Genomic DNA, 22,995 nt, shown 5'->3' on the forward strand with positions numbered 1-22,995 from the left:
CCAGCGTTTCCAGGATTCCTCTGTGTGTCTGTACTCCAGTGTTCCTAGGTTTCCTGTATTCCTGTGACGGTTCTGTATTCCTGTGGCGGTTCTGTATTCCTGTGGCGGTCCTGCCATCCCGTGGTCCTGCCTTCCCGGTGTCCTGCTCTGTGGTCCGTGTTTGTGGTTCCTACTCCAGTGACCCGTCCCAGCGTTTCTGTGCCATCCTGTGTACCAACTCTGCTGTCATCCCAGGCTCGGATGGTCCTGCTTGCTACCTTGGCTGCCACCATGAGCATACTACCAACCCTTGCGGTGGTACAGAGGGTCCACAGAGACTAAGAGACTTTTCTCCCACACTTCCCTGCAAGTGTGACACACAAAATGAGATTGTCATCTATAAATCCAATACATAATAGGATATGAGATTTGAAACATTCCAAATTTTCTTTGAGGACAAATTCCTGCTCCCACCAGGTCAGGAATAGATTAGCATATGTGGGAGCACAAGGGCGCCCCATTGCCATTCCCCTTAGCTGGTGGTAGAATTTGCTATCAAAGGTGAAGAAATCATGCTGAGTCACAAAATTTAACAAAGACAGGGGGAATTCATTATCATCATTGAATTGAATACCCCTAGAACTCAGGAAGATACATGCAGCATAAATCCGATGTCATGGGGTATAGAGTTATAAAGAGCTTTCATGTCAAAGCTAGCCAAAAAGGTTCCAGCCCTGGCACTCCCCCTCAGATCCGTGTCCTCTTCTCTGCGTGTAATTATAATTGATTTTTTTAGTGACCCGCAGCCCCTAGAGAGGGTCTGCAATCTGCCGCCGAGGGCAGGGGCTTCACCCCGCCTCATTGCAGATCTGGCCCTGGCTGTATATACCATCTACTTGGAAGAGAGACCCCGGCTGTATATATCATATAACGTATATACTCCGGTATAAGCCGACCCAAGTATAAGCCGAGGCCCCAAAAACCTGGTAAAACCTATATTTTTTTTACTTGAGTATAAGCTGAGTTTGGGGCTGTATTGGGGGAATACATAAAGGATGTTTTATGTGGGGAAAAGTGTGTTCAGTCGTGCTGTGCAGATAATAAATATTTAGGAACCCAATTCATTATACTGTAAGTGATGCAGTGTGGAGATGTCCGGCAAGGTGTGGAAGACATTTGGCGGTGAATTCAACAGAAACAAACCAAGGCCAGGAGAAATTGTGATGACGTCCTTTCCTGATGGAGCAGATCATCACCTGTAAGGTACTACATGCCACTGATGTCTTTTCTCTGGCTCATTTACATATTTTAATAAAGTTGTTTTTACACGAATCCAGACGTTCCAGGATTATAGAAAAACGTATTTATTCCCTAGAGAACTTAATGAGAAAGTAAGTGATGACAATCAGTAAATCACATGGTAGAAGTCCTTCAAAGATGAACCCTTGTGGTAAGCAGGTGGCGCCCCCTCAGGTCAGAATGTATATAGTAATATTTCTGGAAGTTTTCATAGCTGAGACATTAGTAGAGACTATTATTTAGAGGACCGTCAGCCTCTGCCAATCTGATGTGGCTGATAACAGGGGACAATAGAGGGCATTCACCTGCAGGACGAGTGTGGAGGATGCAGCCTGAGAGGGCGCCCCTGTGCTGAGGTGACCCGGGCGGGCAGGTTACTGCTGGGGGAGTGTCGTGCACACACCCGGGGCCGGGCACAGGGCACACTCCCTGTTGCTTTGTTTTCCAGCACTGACAGCGGCACGGAGCAGGGATACATGGCTGCGGGGAGATAGCGCTGTTACCCGGAGGACCATGGTGCTGGCAGGGGCACTGCTGCCACCCGCGCTCCTGCTGGTCCTGCTGCACGGGGGGCACGGGCAGGAGTTTGGAGGCGCCAGCGCTGGATTTAGCCTGCACCCTCCTTCCTTCAACCTGGCAGAGGGAGCCAAGATCAGGGCAACCGCGACCTGCGGAGAGGAGGAGAGGGGCGCAGGGGGCACCCAGCCCAGGGTGGACCTGTACTGTAAGCTGGTAGGAGGGCCAGTGGTGTCCTCCACCCAGGGGCACACCATCCAGGTAATGCACAGCCATGTTTTACATAATGTATATACCGTGCACAGACATTATACACACATTATATACTGTACATACACATACTGTACACCCAGATATCCAGGTACAAATACACACGTGTACAGACATTCATACACACATATACTGTACATACACACTGTACACTCTGATATCCAGGTACAAATACACACGTGTACAGACATTCATACACACACATATACTGTACATACACATACTGCACACCCTGATATCCAGGTACAAATACACACATGTACAGACATTCATACAAACATATACTGTACATACACATACTGTACACCCAGATATCCAGGTACAAATACACACGTGTACAGACATTCATACACACATTATATACTGTACATACACATACTGTACACTCTGATACCCAGGTACAAATACACACCTGTACAGACATTCATATACACATTATATACTGTACATACACATACTGTACACCCAGATATCCAGGTACAAATACACACATGTACAGATATTCATACACACATTGTATACTGTACATACACATACTGTACACCCTGATATCCAGGTATAAATACACACGTGTACAGACACTCATACACATATTATATACTGTACATACACATACTGTACACCCAGATATCCAGGAACAAATACACACGCATACAGACATTCATACACACATTATATACTGTACATACACACTGTACACCCTGATATCCAGGTATAAATACACACGTGTACAGACATTCATACACACATTATATACTGTACATACACATCCTGCACACCGTGACACCCACGTACAAATACACACGTGTACAGATATTCATACACACATTGTATACTGTACATACACATTCTGTACACTCTGATATCCAGGTACAAATACACACGTGTACATAGACATTCATACACTCACATTATATACTGTACTGACAAATACTGCCCACCTTGACATCCAGGTATGAATACACACTTGTACATAAACATTTATACACGCACATTGGCCCACATTTATTAAGGCATTTGCACCAGTTTTCTGTCTGACTTTGCACTGAAAAGGCCGTGCAAACTGCTTGTACATGTGTTTATACAGTGTTTGCGGCAGTATTGTGTCATGGCTATGCCCAACGTGCCACAAAGTGCCACAAACTGCACCTAAAGGGGCGTTCCTGTGCAGAGTTCGACCATAAACCATGTTAAAGCTGCACCAAAAAAAGTCGGTGCACACTTCCAGAGCAGTGCAGGGGGCACCATATTAATGAAGACTGTTCTCCGTGATCCCCTGTTTGCAGCCCGTTTTGGTCAGGTGGACATCGTCATGTAAGGACCACTCACCCTGTCCATGTCCATATGAAATTAGTGGTTGTTCAGATAATCAGGGGCAGGAATAGGACCTGCTCCGTAATGTGCAGTTTGGCCACTTGGCTCGCTCACCATACTGTGACTTTTCTCAATAGACCACTATGGGGGCTGTAAATATATGGGGTTACACTAGAAGTACAAAGCAGGTTAATGGTATTATATAGGGTTAGACTAGTAGTACGATGGGGTTTGAGGTAATATATTGGGTTACAGTAGAAGTACAATGGGGTTTATGGTAATATATGGGGTTACACTAACAGTACAATGGGGTTTATGGTAATATATGGGGTTACACTAGCATTACAATGGGGTTTATGGTAATATATGGGGTTACACTAGCATTACAATGGGGTTTATGGTAATATATAGGGTTACACAAGCATTACAATTGGGTTTATGGTAATATATGGGGTTACACTACCAGTACAATGGGGTTTATGGTAATATATGGGGTTACACTAGCATTACAATGGGGTTTATGGTAATATATGGGGTTACACTAGCATTACAATGGGGTTTATGGTAACATATGGGGTTACACTAGCATTACAATGGGGTTTATGGTAATATATAGGGTTACACAAGCATTACAATGGGTTTTATGGTAATATTTGGGGTTACACTAGCAGTACAATGGGGTTTATGGTAATATATGGGGTTACACTAGCATTACAATGGGGTTTATGGTAACATATGGGGTTACACTAGCATTACAATGGGGTTTATGGTAATATATGGGGTTACACTAACAGTACAATGGGGTTTATGGTAATATATGGGGTTACACTAGCATTACAATGGGGTTTATGGTAATATATGGGGTTACACTAGCAGTACAATGGGGTTTATGGTAATATATGGGGTTACACTAGCAGTTCAATGAGGTTTATGGTAATATATGGGGTTACACTAGCATTACAATGGGGTTTATGGTAACATATGGGGTTACACTAGCAGTACAATGGGGTTTATGGTAATATATGGGGTTACACTATCAGTACAATGGGGTTTATGGTAAAATATAGGGTTACACTAGCAGTACAATGGGGTTTATGGTAATATATGGGGTTACACTAGCAGTACAATGGGGTTTATGGTAATATATTGGGTTACAGTAGGAGTACAATAGCGTTAATGTTAATATATGGGGTTACAGTAGCAGCACAAGGATTTTTATGGTAATATATGTTGTCACATTAGCAGTACAATGGGGTTTATTGTAATAAATAAGGTTATATATACTAGCAGTACTATGAAGTTTATGGTAATAAATGGGCTTACACTAGCAGTACAGTGGGGTTTATGGTATTATATGGGGTTTACACTAGCAATACAGTGGGGTTTATAATAATATATGGGGTTACCAATATATGGTACCATTTATGGTAAAATATATGGTAATATATGGGATTTTTTTTACAGTACAAGTTTCATATAATATATTGGATTATACTGACAATACAGGCGATTGTCAGGTAATATATTGGATCATGTTGATAGTACATGCGCCTGTCATACGTATTTGGGATTATACTGGCAGTACAGGGGAGTTTCAGGTAATATATGGGATTATACTGAGAGAACAGTGCAGTTTCAGGTAATATATGAGGTTATACTGACAGAACAGGGGAGTTTCAGGTACTACGTATTTGGGATTATACTGACAGTACTGAGGTGTTTCAGGTAATATATGGGGTTATACTGACAGAACAGGGCAGTTTCAGGTAATATATGAGGTTATACTGACAGAACAGGGCAGTTTCAGGTAATATATGGGATTATACTGACAGTACAGGGGAGTTTCAGGTACTACGTATTTGGGATTATACTGACAGTACTGAGGTGTTTCAGGTAATATATGGGATTATACTGACAATACTGAGGTGTTTCAGGTAATATATGGGGTTATACTGACAGTACAGGGGTGTCCTTCCCTGGTTATGTTACATAGTGAGTGAGACAGGTGCAGTTTTCCATGTCCTGGCTGTGTGAGGTGTGTTGTCGTGTGTGCTTGGGGCCAGAAACAGGTTGACTAAATGCAAACATGTTCCATCACAACCCAAATAGGTGTTACCTGTTTGTTTTTCTGCTGCAGCAGAAGATGATATATTTAGTGATCCTTTGGAAATGGAGAATTTGCAGGAATTACTAAATGAGATAAAAAAAGTATATAGACAGAAATGTACAATCATCTATACATCAGATACTTCTTCTCCATATACTAAATTCCTTTCAGTGTTCACATAAGGCATGTGTTCTTTTCTTCTTGTTTAAAGGAAACCTACCACTTGGGATAGGGCTTATAAGCAGCACATGCCGTGCACCAGCAAATATTCTGACTTTCAGACAGCTTGATAAATCTGCCCCAGTGGGTACGGAAAGTAGTCAGACCCCTTTAAATTTTTCACTCTTTGTTTCATTGCAGTTAATTGGTAAGATAAAAAATGTCCTTTTTTCTCATTAATGTACACTCTGCACCTCATCTTGACAGAAAAACAGAAATGTGGTTGTTTTTACTTTATGTTTATGTTTTAAACAGGAAAAACTAAAATATCATATGGTCAAAAGTATTCAGACCCGTTGCTCAGTATTGAGTAGAAGCACCTTTGGAGCTAGTACAGTCATGAGTCTTCTTGGGAATGATGCAGCAAGTTTTTCACTCCTGGATTTGGGGATTCTCTGCCTCTTCCTTGCAGATCCTCTCCAGTTTCTTCAGGTTGGATGGTGAATGTTGGATGGTGACGCCATTTTCATGTCTCTCCAGAGATGCTCAATTGGGTTTAGGTTAGGACTGTGGCTGGGACAATCAAGAATGGTCACAGAGTTGTTCTGAAGCCTTTGCTTTGTTATTTTAGCAGGGTGCTTAGAGTCATTGTCTTGTTGGAAGGTGACACAGTTTGAGGTCCAGAGGTTTTCATCCAGGATATTTCTGTACTTGGCTGCATTTATCTTTTCTTCAATTGCAACATGTCATCCTGTCCCTGAAGCAGAAAAACACCCCCATAGCATGATGCTGCCACCACCATGTCACTGTTGGAATTGTATGTGGCAGGTGATAAGCAGTGGCTGCTTTTCTACACAAATACCGCTTAAAATGAACACCACAAAGTTCCTAGCCAGTCCCATACCCCCCACAGAGCGGGCCTGGGCTGACGCCGGCCCCAGACTACCCACAGAGTGGACTGGGGCTGACGTCGGCCCCGGACCAGACCCTCCACAGAACTCCAAGGCTGACGTTGGCTCTAGACCCCCCACAGAGCGGGCCCTGTCTGATGCCGGCCCCAGACCCCCCACAGAGTGGGTCGGTGTTGAGACCAGCCCCAGACTACTCACAGAGTGGGCCGGGGCTGTCACCAGACCAGACCCTCCGCAGAGCAGGCCGAGGCTGACGCTGGCCCCAGACCCCCCACAGAGCGAGTCAGGGCTGATGCCAGTCCCCAGACCCCCCCTTCCCCCTCAGAGTGGGCCGGGGCTTCCCTACTAATCTTATATACACTCACCGGCCACTTTATTAGGTACACCATGCTAGTAACGGGTTGGACCCCCTTTTGCCTTCAGAACTGCCTCAATTCTTCGTGGCATAGATTCAACAAGGTGCTGGAAGCATTCCTCAGAGATTTTGGTCCATATTGACATGATGGCATCACACAGTTGCCGCAGATTTGTCGACTGCACATCCATGATGCGAATCTCCCGTTCCACCACATCCCAAAGATGCTCTATTGGATTGAGATCTGGTGACTGTGGAGGCCATTTGAGTACAGTGAACTCATTGTCATGTTCAAGAAACCAGTCTGAGATGATTCCAGCTTTATGACATGGCGCATTATCCTGCTGAAAGTAGCCATCAGATGTTGGGTACATTGTGGTCATAAAGGGATGGACATGGTCAGCAAAAATACTCAGGTAGGCTGTGGCGTTGCAACGATGCTCAATTTGTACCAAGGGGCCCAAAGAGTGCCAAGAAAATATTCCCACACCAAAACACCACCAGCCTGAACCGTTGATACAAGGCAGGATGGATCCATGCTTTCATGTTGTTGACAGCAAATTCTGACCCTACCATCCGAATGTCGCAGCAGAAATCGAGACTCATCAGACCAGGCAATGTTTTTCTTCTACTGTCCAATTTCGATGAGCTTGTGCAAATTGTAGCCTCAGTTTCCTGTTGTTAGCTGAAAGGAGTGGCACCCGGTGTGGTCTTCTGCTGCTGTAGCCCATCTGCCTCAAAGTTCGACGTACTGTGCGTTCAGCTCGAACCAGTCTGCCCATTCTCCTCTGACTTCTGGCATCAACAAGGCATTTCTGCCCACAGAACTGCCGCTCACTGAAAATCCCAGTAGATCAGCAGTTTCTGAAATACTCAGACCAGCCTTTCTGGCACCAACAACCATGCCACGTTCAAAGGCACTCAAATCACCTTTCTTCCCCATACTGATGCTCGGTTTGAACTGCAGGAGATTGTCTTGACCATGTCTACATGCCTAAATGCACTGAGTTGCCGCCATGTGATTGGCTGATTAGAAATTAAGTGTTAACGAGCAGTTGGACAGGTGTACCTAATAAAGTGGCCGGTGAGTGTATAGATCACAGATAACAATGATCTAATGGTAACACCCCATTGGACTGCAAAGAATATATTTCCTGCTTGGTGGTATTTATACTCCTGGTGTTATTTTTGGGTAGTATACCAACCTCTACAATCGTCATAGACACTCTTAGGGTGAAGACACACGTGGCGTTTTTAGGCAGTTTTTGGGCCGTTTTAGTGCGTTTTCACATCGTTAAAAACGCATGCGTTAAAAAACGCATCAGTTTTTTTGAAATTGCATCCGTTTTTGTCCTTTTTTAATGCGCAATTTCGGAAAAACGGACAAAAACGCATTTGTTTTCAAAAAAACGGATGCGTTTTAAAAAAAATTGTGCAGAAATGTGCAGAAATTGTGCCTTGCCACAATTTTGGCTTTGAGCTCCTTGGGCAGTTTCTTATACTTAAGGGTGATGCCACACATGGCGTTTGAACCCATTTTTGGTCCATTTTAAAGCAGTCCGTTAAAAAACGCATCCGTTTCTTTTTAAACGCTTGCGGTTTTTTTAAAAACGCATCCCTTTTTTTACCATTTTAATGAAGATAATTGGTAAAACCTGTCAAAAACGGATGCGTTTTCAAAAAACGCATGCGTTTTCAAAAAACGCATGCGTTTTTTAACGGACTGCTTAAAAACGGACCAAAAGCGGGTTCAAAACGCCATTTGTGGCATCACCCTTATGATTCTCATGTGCTCTGACATGCACTGTGAGCTATGAGGTTTTAGGCAGGTGTTTGCCTTTCCTAATGAAGTCCAATCAGTTACATGAAATACAGCTGGACTCCAATGGAGGAGTACAACCATCTCAAGGAACATAATAAGGAAATGGACAGCATGTGTGTTAAATATAAGTGTCACAGCAAAATATCTGAATATTTATGACCATGTGATATTTCTGTTTTTCATGTTTAATAAATTAGCAATATTATCTACATTTCTGTTTGGGGTGCAGAGCGTACGTACATTAATGAGCAAAAATTGCAGATATCCTAGTGGAATTAAATGAGGCTGCTGTTATTCCTGTCTCCACTGAAAACCGTGCTCAGGATATATCTTATTTCTGCAGCAGTGATCCAACACTAATGCCAGGTTTGCCATATAAAGCTGTGACGCATGGATAAGTCTGCGCTGTGTGTCTGTGTCGGAATGTTAAAGCTATTTGGGTAAAACAGATAAGGTTATTACATTTTGACTCATGAGGTAAAGGTATTTTTGTTGGCTGGAGGATTGTTCCTGATAATCTCACCCTACACAGTCTGATGTTTTATGAGCCGAATTTTCTGCTTTTAGAGTTATCATGTCTGATCATGTAGTCACTATAATAATACAGAGAGGCGGCTTTTCTTGTCAAACATTGGAAATTGGACACTTCCAGCTTTCTCTTCTGCATAGTTCTGTTTTATCTTTTGTACTTTTATAAGACTTTGCTCAGAGACCAACCCCACAAGGTCTATAGATGATCTCAGGGTGTAATGAATGACCTCTACTAGTCATAGGATTTATGAAAACTGTTTGTTCTCTACAGTATCCAGTCCCAGCACATCAGTTTCCAACATCTGAATATAAAGCTGTGCTGTGATTGGCTATTGGTTAAAAATACTATTTTATTGTACACAGTTACTATAAATGTGCTCCTGTTATGTACATAGTTTGGAAAATGTATTTTTTTAGCATAATCTTTTGAAATGAATTGATTTATAAGAACTTTTAAAGGGAACCTGTCACCAGAAGGCAGAATTTCACTGGTGACAGGTCCCAATAGGCATTGCATAGTACATTACGTAACAGTTAGGCTGCATTCCCACTGCTATATGGGTGATGTATATACGTCGGATATACGCTCCCCACAGACGGCAGTGGGCACACGGCGCCGTACGGGAATAGCGTTCCGTAGGTGGGAGAAAGATAGGACGCCGTGCCCTTCTCTATGGCGCTCACCCCCTCCTCCTCTCCCCAGTGATGACGTGTGCCCGCCGTGCTACAGAAATCCTGCCTTCTGGTGACAGGCCAACCTGGGGGTCACACAAAGACCTTTGTTGTCTTCGGACTTCGTACCTGTGACATTCACATGCAATATTTTTTCTCTCCATGTCATTCTTGATAGCTTCTTAATGTACCTGATACACATTGGGGGAGATTGCCCATAGCAACCAATTACAGCTCAGCTTTCACTTTACCAGTGCTAATGAATATTTTAAAGGGGAGCTGTAATTGGTTGCAATTGGCAACTAAGCACATTCTAGCTCTTAGGCAGCTTGATAAATCTTCCCCATTGAATTTGCTATTTTTCTATATTCTCTAAGATGTTTCCTGCCATTGTTGTCTCAATACTAAAGTGTTCTCTGAACGCCTATTCATTGTAACCAGCAGTATGTGATCAGAATGTCACATCTTAAAGCCCCATCTGTGTGCTAGTTCAAGTCCATATGAGTTCAAGTCCATATGAGTTCAAGTCCATATGAGTGTTGCCATTTTAATAAGTCTGAAACAAAAAAAAATTCTAAATTGCATGTTTCGCAGGAGGTTGTTATGGCGGGCTCTATGTACATGTTCAAGAGAGGCCTGGATGCCTTTCTGGAGAGAAAAAATATCACGGGTTATGGGGATAAAACATTTATTCAATTCTTAAAGGTTGGACTTGATGGACTTGTCTTTTTCCAGCCTTATATACTATGATACTATGATATCTCGTCGTTTAGTAAACCTTATCATGGTAAGCCCTCATGCACACAAATGTTGCATTTCCAGTCAGTGACTCAATGGAAATGCATAAAACAGTCAGGTCTACACTTCTGCACAGATCACAAATGCCAGCTAATTTCTAGCTCAGTACCATAGAAAACTATTCTACATGCCTTGTGCCACATTATTCATTACACACTTTTTGATTTGTAGGTATGTGATCTTCTTCTATTATTTCTCAGTTGAACATTTGGACTCTCTATTTGTTACATTAGTGGATGGTTGACAATTTGTACATAAATGTCTGCTCCATCTGTGATAGATGTTTTATTATTGTGTTTCTTCTCTTAGGGGCAGTCTTGTGATTTCTGTGACTCTTCTGACCCTAATAAAGCACATCCTGCTTCCAATGCTATTGATGGCACAGAGCGATGGTGGCAAAGCCCCCCATTATCCCTGGGCTTAAAATACAATGAAGTCAATGTCACTATTGACCTTGGGCAGGTAAGCAGTGTTCATTTCTTACTTCATGTCAATCACCCGTCAGCTTTCCATGCCTCAACCTCTGTCCGTGGTGCTGATGGGGGAGTAGAGTGGTGCCATGTCCACCACCTTATCACCAAATGTCCAAATAATAAACCTTCAGCAACTCTTTCTTCTGGTTACTGCAGTAGTTTTGTTCATGGCTGAAATAATGATTAACTGTTGAAGTTTTGATTATGAGTCATTTCTTCAGCATCAATGGAATGTGAAGGTCATTAATATCACTAATTACAATATTGACTCAAAAATCAATAAGAATGTGTAAATGTCTGAGTAGTAATAAAGTAAAGTGCAGTGCTTCATGTTGTAAATATGATTTGCTTAGCTGCAAGGGGTATGATGCTGTATGTACGATTGTGTTTCTGTATGTATGATATGCTACATTTGTATGATAGAAATGCAATTATATGCATGGCACAGTATGTACAGGATACATATAAGCTGTACATCATAGATATGTTACTATATATTTGATTTGCTACTCAATGGTTTAATAGAAAAATAGATGTGCTTCTATAGGGTTGATAAGTATGGCTGTGTATGTTTTAGGTATGATAGATATTGTATGTTGTAGGTAGGATAAACAGGTTTCTGTAGGTATGAATGATGAATTATACCGTGGGGCACATTTACTAAGGGTCCGTCTGATGCATTTCCATCGGGTTTCCCGAATATTTCCTTGAATATTGCCCTGAATAGCACAGGGTATTTGGCGCACGCGATCGGATTGTGGCGCATCGATGTCGACTTGCATGCGACACAAATGGGGGGCGTGGCCATAGGACAACCCAACTGATTCGGACAAACCGCGGAATTTACAATTCAAATTGTGCCGCAAGATCAGCACTCACATACACCAGGAAGAAGAAGGTGAACTTCAGCGGACCTCAGCAGGAAAGTGACAAATTCAAGAAATCGGAAGCACGCTGTAAGTGAATTGCGGCAGCTCAGAATCCTGGTCGGATATTCCGGATCGGCGGACGCAATGTGACGGGTAAGTAAATGTGCCCCTGTATGTTGCAGGGCTGTGAAGTTGGAATCGGAGACCATTGTGGTTGATACGGAGTCGTGATAAAATTATATAATACCTTGGTACAATTTTATCAATGTGCTGAATATTTTTTACTAAGAATTTGGGAAAAATATGAAATTTTCTTTAAATGTCTGTTCTATTCCTGATGTAAGTGTTAAGGCCAGGAGAGAACAACTATATTGGGAGAGGCGTGAAGGGAGGGGCGTGACCGGCGGGGGATTGGTCAGGCGCAGGGCGTTCCAGTCCCTCGCTTTTCACATGTGAAGAGTCGCTGGATGTGCCCCTGCTTAAAGAGCACCGGCATATGATTAATAACCCCCTGTATGTTGTAGGTACTTTATGATAGAAAAGATTCTGTAGGCATGATAAACAATAAATATGTTTCTGTAGATATGACTGTGATGCTGCTGTATTAAACCTATTTTATAGGATTTAGCAAACAAGAAATATTTAATGTTACATGCCATTGAAATGCTATGTAACATGGTACATGTTGCTGTGTACTGGTTGCCAGGCTGTAATCTTTCCCCAGGATATGGCTCATCATAGGAAACGAGAAGTAGACTGGGACTGACCTTAGTACTTTATCCTTGATAAGTTTTCATTCAGTGCAAGGAGTGAACGCTAACATTGCTCTCATCTTAGTGTTTTACTATCACACAATTCATTACAAAGTTATAATCAGTAAATGTAGATGCTGGTGCTGGTCTGGTCCAAGTTTATTCCTCATGCACACAACCGTTATGGGGGATGTGTTCTGGCCTCATAATTTGTGGCCTTTCGGCTTTTTATGGCGCACGGAGGGGTGAGGAGCACTCACCCCTCCTCTCATGCAGCCGGCTGTGTGCTCGCACTAGTTAGCACAAGTTTGTGTACAAGAGGCCTTAGTTTTGTTATATTGGGATTGAGAGTTAACCAATTACAGAAATGTATAACAGGCTTATCAGTGACAGTGAAGAAATGACACGTGTAGTTATCCAACAGGGCATCCTACATGGCATCCTACATGGCATCTTGATAGTTACCTCCTCAGGTTGGGTTTAATATATCCTTTCTAGCCTCTTTTATGTGAAATCTCACCTGTTTATCGATGACAAATCTATTTTACGGTCAAGTGAAGATGACCAGAAAACTGTCATCTTTTGCCATTTTTTTGCCATTAATAAGGTTAGCCATTAAAGGGATTGGCCACTTTTCAATAAATCTCTTCAGTTAGACGGGTCTGTGCATGTATATGTACCTGTGTCTTTGCCTCCTGTGAGAGCTACAGCCTATCATTATTCTCCCCATGCTGCATTCTAAATCTCTACATAACTTCCTGTTTCTCACTCCTTCAGTCCACCCTAATGGTAGCCTCTAGTGTGTTTTTTCTCTCTCATTCCCTCTCACTGACTTACATGGGGAGGTGGGAGGGGGGAGCAGGATGAGTCATAATCTTCACCTACAGGTCCCTCCTATTTATCAGTGCATAGACATGTAGACAAAGAGACTAGAGAGTCTGAACACAGCACTAAACAAAGCTTCAGGTATGATGAATCAATTGATGAACATTCAGGGAATATTATTAAGACAGTAAAGGTACATGGGCAATTTACGTTAAAGAGTGGCACCAGGGTAAGCCCTATTAGGGTCCCCCATATTACAGTTCTGCTCACCATTATTGGCACCCCTTCATTTTTCTTAGATAACCAATATCTTTAGAAATAAATGAAAATGTACTAAAGTTGGGTCCTAAAATCTTTAGTATTTAGTAATAAAAGATTGTTTTTTAACTGAAATTTCATGTGTGCTTTGGGGCATTGTCTTTCTGGAGGACCTGTGATCTTTGACTCCAACCATGTTTAGGACCACTAGTAGGACTTTTTGTTATAAAATCTCTTGATAATTCCCTGATTTCATGATTCCTGTGATATGGTCAAGCCCTCCAGTTCCAAACGCAGCAATACAGTCCAATAGCATTATGGATCCTCCACCATGCTTAACCGTTGGTATGGTCCTTTCCTTATAAGCTTCATTGTCTGTGAGCAAACTGTTTCTTGGCATTGGCAAAAAGTTCTATTGTCCACAGAACATTTTCATTTGTGAATTACCACAGGCGAGTCTAAATGTGTTTCCATAATAATTTAATATAATGGATGCCAATACTAGTGACACAGAAAGCTTTAGGTTTGTCTATTTTTCTGTCCTATTGTTTTTTTGTTTTAAGTTATTATTTAGTTCTTGCTCTTCTGTATTTTACATAAAAGCTCTATTTCCAAAAAACTGTTTGATTCATTATTTTCAGGAGATATTCCACATTATGTACTTAAAGCGTAACTGTAAAGTTACCTGACAAAAAATGGCATTAGCACATCTGGAAAGAGCCTTTGACAACAATTCCAACAACACCTATGTCATGCTTCTGACTTCTTTTTAGCCTTAGATTCAGCCTGATATATCTATCAGCCCTATCTGTAAAATTCTCTTAGCCATTCCTGAAGAAGGCGGCACTTCCTGGTTGTGACATTAGCTAAGGGTAGTGAGTCCAGAGCACTGAAGGCTTTCAGATGAACGTGCACAAGCAACCCAGCCAAGTAGGACACTGAATTTCCAGTCAGCTCTGCTACATGCATGCAACACAGCCAGCACTGCTACATGTATGCAACACACAGCCAGCTCTGCTACATGGTTGCCAAGCAAAACAAAGTAAGAGAGTGCAGTTAGGGGACAAGGTAAAACCCCTGTTAGCAGGCAAATGGTTGCAGATAGCTAATGAGATTGAATTAGAGAATTGTTATTTTAGCTTAGTTCAGAGTTAGGCAAAAGTTTTTTATACTTTACAGTTGTTTTTTAAACTTCATGGGTGCCAATAATGATGAGCAGGACTACTTCCCTTGGTCAACTGGCGGCAGCAAGACTCTGGACTTCCTATGACGCCCTGTGTCCTGCTGGCTTTCAGGGGATGGAGGGGGCCATGAAGTCATTTTTGTATGAAATCTGAATCACTGGTTGTATAGGTGTATGTCTTTGGCATGCCCCTCCAGCCACTGACATGGGAGTGGTTATGACGGAGGCACACACACAATAATGACTACAGGCTTTAGATAAAAGTCTATGCTGTGTAATGCCAAGTCTTGTGGTTTCTTGTACGCAGCTTGTTTTTGTTGCTGTTGATGTACCTCTTTACTTTGCGTTAGCTTCATTCAGACTTGGACTGGCAATACCCACTAGTTTTTAACGTCTCACTTTGTTAAAATAAAAAAAAAAAATGAATTTTTCTCCGATGAGCTCATAGGTTTCTTTATGCCAAACAGCAGTAGTAAATGCCCAGCCGTAGTAAATAGTTATGATCTGGCAGGAGGAGAACATACTAGAAGGTCAGGAGCGGTAATAACTGTAGAATGCCCTATTCACTGGTGTTAAATGAATTCATCTCAAATGTTGTGGAAAAAAAAAACAAAAACAAATTGCCCTTATAAAACTGATGCAGCCAGTTTGATAAATCTGGGTCAGTTATATGTTTATAGCTGATGGCTACTTTTGAAGCTTAATCATACAGCGTTAAGGGAATAAAAATCTATATTAGTGGAGTAGCAGGTTCACATGTAGCTCTTGCTTCATTCATCTCTTTGAAGTAAGGGCTTAAAAGAAGTCTACCACTCAAGTAAAGCAAAAATAAACTACAAATACTCACCTATATGCCGCTTCATTGCTATCCCAGCACTTCTCTTCTTTAATCGTGAAAGATCGCCTGAAAAAAAGTCATTAAAAGGAACCCGGAGTGTGGGGATGTGATGCCTGGTGCTCCGGGCTGATAATTATTCATGCCTCATGCGTGATGTCACCTCCCACTCCCATTCTGGGGGAGGGAGGTGGCATCACACAAGGGCCATGTCAAGATTAAAGGAGACCAGCGCCAGAATCTAGGTGAACAGGAGTATAGTTGAGTATGTGTAGTTTATTTTTATTGTACTAGATAGTACTAGCTATGTAGCTATGAAAAGGGAAGCCATTACAACAAAAGCAAAAAAAATAGATACAGCTCACCATAAGGTGAGTTCAGATGTAGAGCACAGGACACAAATGCAAGGTCAAAGACACAGAGGCAGGACAATCGCTAGGCCGTTACAGGTAAATATGTGTGGAGAAGGTGTCCACCAGCCTGACTGGAATTTTAAAATCTTCAACTTTTATTCCATTATATTAAAAGCATAGTGTGCACAGAAGGTAAAAAGCGGTTGACATGATCCAATCGGAGAGACCTTCCTTATTCATTACTGTGCTTTTAATATAATGGAATAAAGTTGAAGATTTAAAAATTCAGGGAATGCTGGTGGACCTCTTCTCAAAGCCGTGACATGGTGAAGTGAAAATTATTAATAAATTATTAATTTATTTAACTTGGTAGTCAACCAAGGGGTGATTTGTCGAGATAAAGTCCAAGCTAAAGATGACATTCACAGTGTTGTACAAATGTTCGTTCTTAGGAAAGGTCAATGACCTAGTACAGACACATGACAATTACTGTGCTCCAAAAAGTTCATTAAAATTTTTAATTAATTTGCTTTCACAGAAGCCTATTTCTAAAATTGTAAAACAGAGAACAAACTCCAGAAACCTATTGTCTTCATTGAACTGTGTGAACATAATTTTTTTCACACAACATGAAAAAGTAGAGCGCAAAGGTGGATTAAGACAAGAGGGATACCTCAATCCAATAGATTTGAGGACTTGTTAAAAAAAGGTCATACCTAAAGGAATACTGATGATTATCTTGCTGGTATGTGTTGAGAGGGCATGGTGACAACGGAGCATAATAATGTGAATTCTGGGAGATCGGTAAAATGAGTATTAGTCTTTTTCATTTTTACTTCATATAGAATGTTTCATAAAAATGTTTACCAATCGGACAACCTCCATGTACATATATTACCCTCTATACAATATGTTAACTATTGCCTTCTATTTATTATCTTTATGGTTGTATCACCAGGTTTTCCATGTTGCGTATGTCCTCATCAAATTTGCTAACTCCCCGCGTCCTGATCTTTGGGTACTTGAGAGATCAGTTGACTTTGGAAGCACTTACATGCCTTGGCAATATTTTGCTAGTAAGTTTTTTTTTTTTACTTTAGGTTTGTATTACATTTGTAATAAGCCAATGATGTCAGCCTAGAAAAGTGACCATAGGGTATGATATAATACATCTGCTCTAGGTCATGCTCAAAAACAGAGTCTAATAATTTTAGATCTTATACCAAAATACTGTATATGTACTTAAACCTGAATCTTGACTTGAGAAGAAGTTGTTCTGTAGTGCAGGTGTTGAACCTTCAAGTCCAGTAATCCAGGAGGAATTTCTTGGCATGTTGCCTGCGTAGGGCTTGGTGTTCTCCTACACCTTGAGCTACTAATTTCTGTCCCTTGTTTATGTGGAATGCAGGTAAAATCCTCATCTTCTGTTCTTCATTATTCACACGGTGACAAGCCACATGGTTTTATCATGACAGAAGGACTGTATAATGGTACATCAAAGAGAAAGGAGGGCTTAAAGTGTGAAAGCCTTGTTAATGAGAATATAACTATAATAGCTGGTGTAAGAGGATCAAATATTAATCCTGTTTGCACTTGGAGTACAGAAGTTCTTATTTCTGTACTGACACCTAATGCTTCCTCAACAGAGTGAGAAATCCTTTACTCCATCATAACTGCGCATGTTTTCTTCAACCTGAGAGAGACAAGCCCCTGCTGGATCTCTTTAGCAACAGAGATCCTTAAAGAGGCTATCAATATCTGTAGGCTTAATAGTTGGCTCCATGTAGTGACCAGAAGCTGTAACCACTGAAGTCAATTATAGGAATGGGCGCTGACCTGCCCTATCTCCTTCCAAAGTAAAAAAAAAACACAAGCAACAAAAAAAAATCCCATTAGTGATGCTTTTCAGCCAGCAGACAAGTGCTCCTTGCATCACATATCAATATATAACGCAAGGACTCCTGTCCACTGCACTGTGATCATCACATGGATCTGTTTCCACGAACCTAACACGTTCATGTGCAAGTGTCCTAAAGGTAATTTATCAGTAAATATCATAAAAACATATATCAGCTGTTATTTTAATGTTTCTTTGCCATTCCACCCAAGAAAGTGTAACAGCTTCTAAATAAATATGACATGGCTTTGTGAATGAAAAACATACAAGGTTATGACTTTTAGAAGGCAGAAAGGACAAAAACAACAACCCCTATGGCTCTTCACATAGTATAATGAGAGGAAAAATTAGTTGTAGTAATTAGATGCGATAATTAGTTGCATGAAGGGTTCATATCAAATTTTTGGTGCAGACATAAACATTAGATTTTACCCCAGAATAGAACGTAGCCATAATAATTTGCACATAGGGCTATGTGGGCAACCAGCAACAGAATCTTTGATATGGATCTCTTCTCATTATTGCACACTATTGTATGACACTATATTGAACTGATGTTTAATGAGGTGAGCTTACTTTCCAGATTCCAAACAAGACTGCTTCCTACATTTTGGGAAGGATGCAAAGCAGCCCATTACTAGAGATGATGATGTTGTCTGCACAACAGAGTACTCACGGATTGTTCCACTCGAAAATGGAGAGGTAAGTTTATTGTGAAGATAGATCATTGTTTTGTTCTTATTGCAATGAATAACTGATACATGGTCACTGACTTTTTAAATAACTTTGCATAAATTAATAGTACAAGTGAATACAAGAAACTTTGTCGTCCTCCTCCGAATTTCCTTCCTTACCTGCTTTTGCTCTGAAATTTCCCCGGAATTCTGCTTTTCTAGCAAGATGGACTGAAGCCTACTGTGGTGTCAGATGACATAGAATTTCTATGCAGAGGGGAGGGTGAGTTATAGAAGCTAAGTTTCCACCTAGCACAATGGTGGCAAACCTATGGCATAGGTGCCAAAGGTGGTACCTTTTCTGTTGGCACCCAGACCATTACCCCAGCACAAAGTACACCAGACAAGACTTGATGTCTCCCGCTGTAGTCCAAGGTAGTCCAGGACGTACTGAGCTCAGAGCTATTTTAAAGCGACATATCCTTCACTGTTTGGGACTACAGTCGGAGTGGGAAAGTTTGGACATAGCTGCATTATCACTGGATCTCCTGCTTAGGACCTTGCAGGGGCCCATTAAATGGGTTTTCCGATGAAACAAGTTAGTCCCCAGCAACGCTGTCAGCTCTATAGAGATGAACCGGGCAGGCCAACCATGCGCGACCGGCTGCTCTGGTAATGGGGGGGGGGGGTGTCTGACTGGGACACGTCGGACTTTATTAGCCCCCCGTTCTAGTGGTCTATGGGGGTCCCATCACTGAGATCCCCACTGATCAGCAAGATATGCACAGGATGGGGCCTAACTTGTTTCTTGGGAAAACTGGATGGAAGCTACAATAATATTTCACATTTCTCCTCCTATCTACTGTATTGGTGTCCTTAAGGGGCTGATACAATTGAAAGCTGTGACAGAGCAGGAAGCATTAAGTTATTTTTTAAATTGCCATGATGACACTTTCGGTATCACTGACCTACTTGCTTTAACACAACGCTTAAGGCTACATTCACATCTTGTTTTATCCCTCTGTTATAAGGACATGCTGGGCAGATTCCCAACGGGTCCTTAAAATGGAGGGCTAGGACATATCCGACACATATGTTGCTCAGTAGGATGATGAAGCAGGATGGAAAAACGTAGCTTGCTGCAATCCTGTGTTTCCTGTAGGATTTGATGGCAGATGGAGGCAAAAAGGAGGCTTCAATCTGCCAGTATATGTCTATGGATACACCAGGAGTTTTTTGGGTATATACACTGAACATGTCAAAAACTGCAGGGATGAGAGCTGCTTATTTGTAGTTTCCATTTCATATAAAGGCCAGTCATATTTCTGGACTGCTGATTTCTGTAACACTTATTTGAAAGGTTAGATAGTCAAGGTAATTGCTCACATTTTTTTTTATTTGTGGTGTATTCCCATAATAATATAAATAATGGGTGAAGAAACATATGGCAAGCTCAGTGTATACCTGGAAAATAGAACATCTGTTCATGTATTTCTTGTTCCAAGTATAATTGATTTTATGGCACTTTGATAGACTTGCCAAAACTTGAGAACAAATCCTTTATGCTAGATCATCATGAAGGAAAATGATTACCTTTCCATACTTGCTGCTGGATCAGTAAGAAAGTAATTGAATTGTAATGGTATGTAATAAGATAAGCATCACATACAGCCAGATCAAGTTCTGACTTTGCTAGTTAGTCTGCACATCAGAGAGAGTATGTAGACATAGTGAGAACACTAGTTATTTGCTGTAAAATCTTCTTGTTTCTGCCAAGTGTTGTGCTTTACAAAGATGGTTTCTTCAGTAATTCAAAAAGGAAACATGTTCCTGGTTTATTACATGTACAAAAGTTACAAGAACATCTCAGATTTTTGAGACCGTTAGGAAGATATGGAAATTTATAGTTTCATTTCATCCATTTGATTATGTATTAAACATGGATTTTACCATATTACTGTGACGGTTTTAGGAAAAATATTGTAAGGATGTTGGAAGGAAAGTTAGGCAGGAGTAGGTGACTGCGTACAACGACACCACAGTTCAGATTGGGGGTTGCAGGTACGTAGCAAGCAAAATTACGTATCATGTCTCTCCATCTAAACGCTGCTCCCACAGTCACATTCCCATCAGCTTCCTGCCCCTCCCCAGTCCAAGTGTAGTGGACAAATTACAGTCACAGCCAAACATCGATGTAGACAAATGTGTGGATTCATTAAGACAGGTGAAAGCCGTCATTGGTCATTGTCACTGTCACGGGTGCTCCTGCAACCCATGTCTTGGGTCGAAGGCGCACCCGTGTATTACTGGGTCCAGGTACCTCTGTGCATCAGCTGCAGTCTTGCTCCCTTGTCCATGCTCCAGCGACAGCTTATGTGGTCCGGCACATGTGTCCTCGTTCCCCAGTGTGTGCGCGCCGGCTTTGTGAAATTTAAAGGACCACAAGTTGGCGCTGGTCAGTTGCTGCCCTGATACATAGTCTGCCTCCTCCTTTGTCCCCTGCCAGATCTTTGTGACCTGTTGCCTGAGAGAAAGCGCTATATTGAGATTAATGTGATCTATATGTTCTGGCCCATGCTCCGTTTCCTGACCTCGATTTTCTGCCGCCTGTTTGACCTTTTGCTACGTACCGGGTGCCAATTAGATTCTGTTGCCAGGCGTTGGCTTACGTTATTGTTCGCGGTGGTTCAGTGGGTCCACTACCTCCGATCCTGTCTATCCACCTCCGATCCTGACACTCACATTATCTAATCTGTGTAGAGGAATACTTACTGACTGGAGGATTTATCGGTTACACTATGCCGAAAGGCAGGGGGTGGTTAGGGGGAAAGACAAGGTTGTCTTGTCTGCCTAAGATGCTAAAATACCTTCCCATCCCCGTATTACACTGGTCACATTATTGTTTTGTACATCTCTATAGTCAGCTGTTCTGTGCAGACCTGGTGTTGTAAGTTGCAACCCATTATTGGAAGTGGTGATCATTTTTCTTAAAGGAAACCTGTCACCACATTTTTCTAAAATACAGCAGTTAGTGGTAGGTTCCTATAGAGCCCTAGTAACTATCTGACCCTTTCTTTTAGCTAAAAATGTTTCCCTCACATCCCCATAAGTTAAAATCCTAGTAACTAGGCATAAAAATTGCCTGGTATCTAGAAATCTATAAAGTGAGTTGAGGGGCGTGGCCTAATGTCATGTGACCAGGATGACATCATCACAGGTCAATTAGCCTCTTAACATTAGCAAACTGTACCCCACGCACATATCTGACCACATAAAAAAATCACAGCATGCCTGCATGGATTTCTTTTTCTCTTCACGCAGGCTGCAGTGATTTCATGTGATATGATATGCTTTGATTTCATGAGATATATGCTTGGTGTACAGTTTGATAATGTTAGAAGGCTAAAGGATCTGTGACATGACACATGGTCACATGACATTACTGCTGCATGCAGAGAAAGCATAGGGAGGAGCTGCTGGATTCAGCGTGAGGAGGCAATACCTGCCTCGACTCACTATAGACATCTTTGGATACCAGGTAAAATATACGGGAATCTGAGGGGAACAATTTGTAGCTAAAAGAAGGGTGTCAGTTACTAGAAGATACTGTTCTAGTTACTAAGAGAAGATACTGTTTAAATACTAAGAGATGTACATTAAGAAGGTTTATACATCTTAGATAGTAGCAGACAGAAGAGTGCAAGCACTGCTCTATTTTTTTCCTTATAGCCCCTTATGGTTTATTGAAGGAGCAGTAAGAATGAGTTTCCCTAAAATGAATACCCCAATTCATCATGTGTAATTTGTGGGGGAACCAGACTGTACCAGAATTACTACAAAGTGCGACTACTGAGAATTTTTAATTTATAGGACTTTTAAAAATGTTTTCTAAACTACATAATAACTTATATTGTTGTTTTAAATTTCAGGTTGTGGTGAGATTGGTAAGCGGAAGGCCTGGGGCAAAACATTTCATGGACTCCCCTATACTAAGAGATTTTACAAAGGCTACAAACATACGGCTGCGTTTCCTCAGAACAAACACTTTACTAGGTCATTTAATATCTAAAGCCGAAAAAGATCAAACTGTAACAAGGCGGGTATGTGCGGTAGCATCGGACAACCGTGTTATATTATGTTTAT

General features: G+C 41.5%; 1 protein-coding gene across 1 annotated transcript in view; it reads left to right on the forward strand.

Annotated features, from left to right (window-relative positions):
* The first annotated feature begins 1,533 nt into the window (after positions 1–1,533).
* LAMA3 (laminin subunit alpha 3) overlaps positions 1,534–22,995 on the forward strand; it is a 156,764-nt gene continuing 135,302 nt past the window's right edge. Inside the window, exons 1-5 of the mRNA XM_072152048.1 lie at positions 1,534–2,055; positions 11,043–11,195; positions 17,240–17,357; positions 18,762–18,880; positions 22,782–22,952. Of these exons, the coding sequence (XP_072008149.1) occupies positions 1,792–2,055; positions 11,043–11,195; positions 17,240–17,357; positions 18,762–18,880; positions 22,782–22,952 (825 nt within the window). The 5' untranslated portion in view covers positions 1,534–1,791. The remainder of the gene's footprint in view (positions 2,056–11,042; positions 11,196–17,239; positions 17,358–18,761; positions 18,881–22,781; positions 22,953–22,995) is intronic.

This window comes from Engystomops pustulosus, chromosome 5, assembly GCF_040894005.1.
Source record: "Engystomops pustulosus chromosome 5, aEngPut4.maternal, whole genome shotgun sequence".
In the NCBI taxonomy this organism is placed as follows: Eukaryota; Metazoa; Chordata; class Amphibia; order Anura; family Leptodactylidae; genus Engystomops; species Engystomops pustulosus.